This window comes from Agelaius tricolor, unplaced genomic scaffold (genome assembly GCF_023055355.1).
Source record: "Agelaius tricolor isolate 1412-34295 unplaced genomic scaffold, bAgeTri1.0.p SCAF_3, whole genome shotgun sequence".
NCBI lineage: Eukaryota > Metazoa > Chordata > Aves > Passeriformes > Icteridae > Agelaius > Agelaius tricolor.
Window position 1 is genome coordinate 56,151,183 of NW_027269263.1, and position 5,615 is coordinate 56,156,797.

Below are 5,615 nucleotides of genomic sequence, written 5' to 3' on the forward strand. Positions count from 1 at the left end.
TGTTTACAGCTAAAAATTGCTAACAATGGTGGGTTGGAGCACAGAATGTGTGGCTGCCCCTGGGTGGAGGGTCAAACAAATGTTGTGACAACTGCCATGGACACAGTAAAGTGATAATGTGCTCAGGGAGTATAAATCAGTCTTTCCTATCTGTATCATTGTGGTGTTCATTACACACTGGGTTTCTGATTGTGCAATGAAACAACATTTGACTGAAGATGATTTGTGGTTGTTAGGGAAGTTGCTCCCGAGCCAAGCCACTCCTTTGGAGCACAGCAAAGAGTCACAGCACCATGACAGTTGCTTTTGTGAAGGGTAGGATCCAGTAATTTCACTGTGGATTTCTCCATCCAGGTCCTTCATTGCATGACAGAAACAATGTATGTGAGAGACTGAATATAACCTTCATTGACTGCCACTGCTCAACTTAAACCGAAATTTTCTTTTACCACCTGATATCAGTCCCTTGCTGTCAAAAAACGTTTTTGCAATCAGGAAAGAAAACAAGCCAAGACAAGCCATGGAGTATTAAGTCATCATTTATAATTACTTTTCTTCAGATTAAAATAATTTTATAAAATCTTGTCAGGTTTGTTTGTTTTATATCAGGTTTTTAGACAGCACTTACATTATACATGCTCACACTCAGAAAAGATTATATCACCCCATGTGTTTACTGTCATTATTCTTTTGAGTATATTCCACTTGATCCTGTAAAGCATTAAATGTGCCAGAGGAAATACCAAAGGTGAAGATATTGAATGCTCTTAGTGTTACAAAAGATAAATAAGCTGAAAGTGTTGACAGCCTGAGATGCCACAAGAAGCTGTGAGTTTTTTCTACTCCAGAACTGCTTTCAAGCCATGGGCTTTTCTACAGCAAGATGGGAGGGCAAGGAAGGGCTGAAATAAAATACTGAATGAAAAGAAAATATTTTTAGCTTCTACCTGCAAACATTTCTACCCTGGTGTGCTTTTCACTCATTTGGTTGCTCAGCAGGGACAGGAGACCCCATTCACTGTGGAGAAAGCACATCTGTGTGTGCTGCCATTCCCAAAGGCAGGCAGAGGATGGGGCCATGCCTGCCAGAGGTGCAGACTTTTCCATGGGGAAACTACCAGTGTCAGTAGGAGGCAGTGGGCACTGAATGCTTCTGTCTATGACTCTGTTTTGCTTCCTCTTCTTCTCTCCTGCTTTTACATGCACGTGCCAAAGGTGCATCCAGATTCATCCTGCCTTTGGGTCTGGTTTACACACCTTATGGCCACCTTTTGTTTTACAGCTGAGAGAGAGAGAAAAATCACATCTGATTCTTTGGCTGTTCAGATCGGGGGTCAGTTGGGAGGTGCCTTGGAGTCTTATGCACTCTGGCCTAATAGAAAAGCAGAATTCATTTTGGGAGAGGAGGTCAGTTCCTGCCTTAAGGGGCTGGTAAGGACTCCTTACTCAGACTCCTCTTTCTTCTGCAATCTCAGCGCAGCTTGGCCTGGTGTTTCTGATTGCCCTGCTGAGGGCTTGGCAGCTGGTTTTGTTGCTGCAGTCAGCTCTTTCCTCTTCTCTGAAGGCTCTTTTTTGCTTGCTGCCTCTGCTCCATCCACCCCTTGGCCACTCTTTTCTGTGGCACTGGACATTACCTGCATAGCCAGCACTGACTGAAGGGGCTCCTTGCTCTTCTTCCACCTCCGGGCCCCCGAACGCGTATTGAACTCATACATTCTGCCAGTAACTTGAAAGAACAAAAAGACAACAGATTAAAATCATTCTTGCCTTATCAGATTAAGACATGGCAGTTCTCAGCATGGAACTGAAATGAGAAACGTGAAGCACTTGGAATTCAGCTGAGCTGGGGAGTCAGCCCTGAGAGGGAAATCCTCATTTCTGTGGGGAGCTGGGCATCGCAGTGGCCGCTCAGAGGAGATGCTGCCACTACAAGAATTGTCTTTGCAGTTAGGGGAACAGGGGCATTTAAAACATTACTCTTCCAAAAGAAATAAATGTCTTATCACCCTATAAATCTATCCAAGTTCCAGCTACCAGGGGTTAACATGGGTAGTGTAACAAACACATCCATCGCTGTAAGGACAAAACTTCTGTCTTCAGCCATACTGAGTAAGACCATTGTAAATGTCTGTGCCTGTTTTGTCTGTAGACTTGCCTACCAGAGGTAGCAAACCCTACTTAGGAGCACAGCATGCTACATACATCTTCCAGACCATGTCAGCTCATCTGGACTGACCCAGGATTTGGAGATCCAGTGAATCTTGGTTGCACATGTTCCTTCTCCATTTACACAGAATGGTTTCTTCCAGGCTTGCTGTCCACTTTGCCATTAGTAGAGTGAAGTACTGTGTGTTTCATACAAGTACATGATTTTCTCATATAGATAAAATATTGTTAAATTTGTGTTGTTTAGCACATATGGCTATCTCTCACTGTCAGAACGACTTCTGTCTCTATTCAGGTTTTATGGGTAATTTCTACTTGTACATTAAAAGCAAAATATCTTCCCCTCCAGTTCATTGCTACCTAGAGTTAAGTGAAAAAATTTCTGTGTGTCCAGTGTGATCACCTCACAGTCTAACTCACTGTATCTTGCTACAAAGAGAATCAGGAGCTATAGTGGCACTTTCTGTAATTAAACAATAGAAGACAAACAAAAGACCATTAAGGCTTGGAAAGAAACAGTGGTTACGTGTTACTAAATGTTGCAGTTTGTATCAGAATTAATGGTTTGTGACATATCAACACAATTTGAGCAACTCAAGATGAAACTGGACCTCTTTACCTGTTTTTTTTTTTTTTTAACTGTTTACAAGTTGGGCATGGTAAAGCAGCCCAGATCAGGAAATAGCTTCTGACCATCCCTCTTAATCATGTTCAACAGATGATGTCCTGGGAATTATTAAATCTCATTTCCAAAGCAGCAACCTTTGATCCTCTAGGGTTTGCAATGAGTTGTGGAGAAGAGAGGGGAGGAGTGGGGAGCACACATTTCCCTGTTGTCACCACAGAGCTGTGTTAGAGCTTAATGTTTGTGTCAGGTATGACACAAATGCTGTGGCTCTGGATGAATGTTTGGATGGGCTCAGATATCCTTGAGTCCAGTATGGTCAGGTTTGTTGAGAAAGGGAGCCCCAGCTGTCCTCAGGAAGACTGGAAAGCAGCTCTTGCAGCAGCCTAGAGACTACCCATATTTAATATATTACAAATGCAGTTGCACAGGGAAAAAAGCAGGGGTTTTGGAGCCCATTCCTCCAGATCTCTTTATGAAGAGCAGGTGAGCTTGGACCTGGATCAAACCGGCCTTGAGCAGCCTTGTGGATGGACTTAATTGCACAGTAGGGTCCCACTTGTTTGCCCAAATTGTACTGAAGTCTCCATGCCTGGTGTTTCCCATTAGCTCAACACATCCAACAGCTCTGAGCCAGCTAATAAGAAACACAAGTTACAGGCACTTTGGTGGAAATTGGCCAGATGAATCCAAGCCTTGAAACAAGCCTGCCTTTTTCTGGATGATTTGTAAATGTATTGTTTCAGGCTTATGTTCAGATCTATTTTTTAAATACTTATTTTGTCTGATTGTCACATTTTACCAGCCCCTCATCTCCATGCTGGGGCTCTCAGCCATTAGGCACAGGCCTGGGGACCCTAATTCCAGGCCAAGAATCAAAGTAAGGGGCTCAGGCAGGGCTGTGTTTCAGGGGAATGAGGTAAGCCAGATCAATCCTCAATAAAACAAATTTTTTTTTTTCCTGTAATGAGCCCTGCTGTAGACCAGTGGCTGTCACTTGGGGAGCTGCATGAGCTCCCCAGCTCATCCTGAGGTTTGTAGCTTTCACCTTATTTTTGCTGTTCCCAGCTGGTTAATCAGATATGCCCAGAGTTTGCATAGCCTGGTGACACAGTAGCTGTTGCTGACCTTCCCTTTTCTCCCCAACAAGCAATGCCTGAGCCTTGGATAAACAGCAGCAGCAACACACTGTTGCTCTAAGGGAGGAGGTTTGTGCAGGAGCCAGTAACTCACCCACCCACTTCTCCAGGGAGAAGTTCAGGAGGTGAAGGCAGCACTCCTGCAGTGACATTAATCTCCTGGCCATTCTCCTGACACAAGATGGGTGAGACCATGTAGCTATGACAGCACCAGAGCAAGAGACTTGCAACACATTCCTTCTCCTCTCCCACCTTCCTATACCACATCCATACATTTCAGTTTAGCAGAGGAGTAGTGAACAGTCTGACCATCAGATGTGTGCTTTCAAGGGCTATAAGTATATTCTAGAAATATGAAAAGCCAATGTCAAGACATATTTAAATCAACTAATCCAGTTTGTTTCCAGCCTAATATTCATATCCTCTGTTAATTGCTTTTTATTACCTGGGTCTCTGGCTTCTCCATCAAAGATAGTGTTTAGCTTTGTCATTGTCTGTGAAGAAACACAATGTAAAATGAAAACTGTGAATTAAGTTAAGTCAGAAGGAGGAGCAGTAACTTGGAAATGGTGATTTACATGGATGGAGGTGGATTTGTGTGACTTGTCTATTACATTCCTTTAGGCTGGGTTTTATTTAAACCAGTCCAATGGCAACACATTAGACCACAGTCCAACGGCAACAAGAGCCATTTGTGGTGTAGGTTTTCCTCACTAGATATTTAAAGGAGAATTAATACGTTCTGACATGCTAAATGCCTCCACATGTGTTACCACAAGAGAATCTCCTCCACCCAGAGTAGGCTTGGGAGTTCCCTCCCTGAAGACTTTGGGGAGAGGGAGTTCACTAATCTAAGTCTCTTGCATAGTTTCTCAGAATACCCTGAGTTGGAAAGGACCCACAAGGGTCATCCCAGTCCAGCTCCTGGACCTGCAAAGGACCACTCCAGGAGCCACACCATGTGCCTGAGAGCATTCTGTCTATTTATGCAATTATGCAGCCTTTATGCAATTATGCCTATGAAAAGGAAGGAGCCCTGAGACCCAGGAGCAAAGAAACATCTCCAACAGCGGAAACATCCATGACATTTTGCTGCAAACAGCTCATCAAGGCCAAACTCTTCACAGCCTGGGTGTGCTGGCACACCTTGCTGCTTGCACTCAGGTGGCTCAGAGTTGGCTCCACAGGTCAGTGGAGTCTCAGCAGTGCACTGCTGCCACCAGTGAAGCTGGGGCACTTGTTGTCCCACCTGTGCAGCGAGTGTCCCTGTCATTGTTGTGGGCACAGCCTGTCTGACCTCCCAAGTACAGCATTTGGGCAGCAAAGGGGAAGCAAAGGGGCCCCAGTGCAGGTGAGCACCCCTCACACCCCTTGTTGCTTCCAAACACAGAGGGCAGCTGGGACAGTGAAGTGTTTTGCCCTTGAGGACAATCATTATTTCCTTGTCTATCATTTCTATATTCTCTTTGGAAAACAGATACCATCATAGAAAGGGTCCTATGGTCATATTGCATGATGGGGCTGGCAAAACTGGGGCTTCCTTTGAGGCCAGCAGTACTTACCACAGTTACTTCTTTCTTAGGCTTCTTCTTTTCTACAGAAAGGAAAATGCACATTGTTAATAATCAGAATTTTCTGATGGTGACCTTAGACACTAAAGTCAAGATTTCCTCAAAGAAATAAGC

The 5,615-nt window shown here is 44.2% G+C and overlaps 1 protein-coding gene across 1 annotated transcript; it reads right to left on the minus strand.

The window, feature by feature from the left end:
• Window positions 1–521: 521 nt before the first annotated feature.
• LOC139588490 (cadherin-related family member 3-like) lies at window positions 522–5,615 on the minus strand. The gene is made up of 3 exons (XM_071423926.1): window positions 5,493–5,615; window positions 4,376–4,424; window positions 522–1,726 (listed from the first exon to the last, which is right to left on the minus strand). Exons 1-3 carry the CDS (start codon window positions 5,544–5,546, stop codon window positions 1,443–1,445), a joined length of 387 nt encoding a protein of 128 aa, XP_071280027.1. The 5' UTR covers window positions 5,547–5,615; the 3' UTR covers window positions 522–1,442.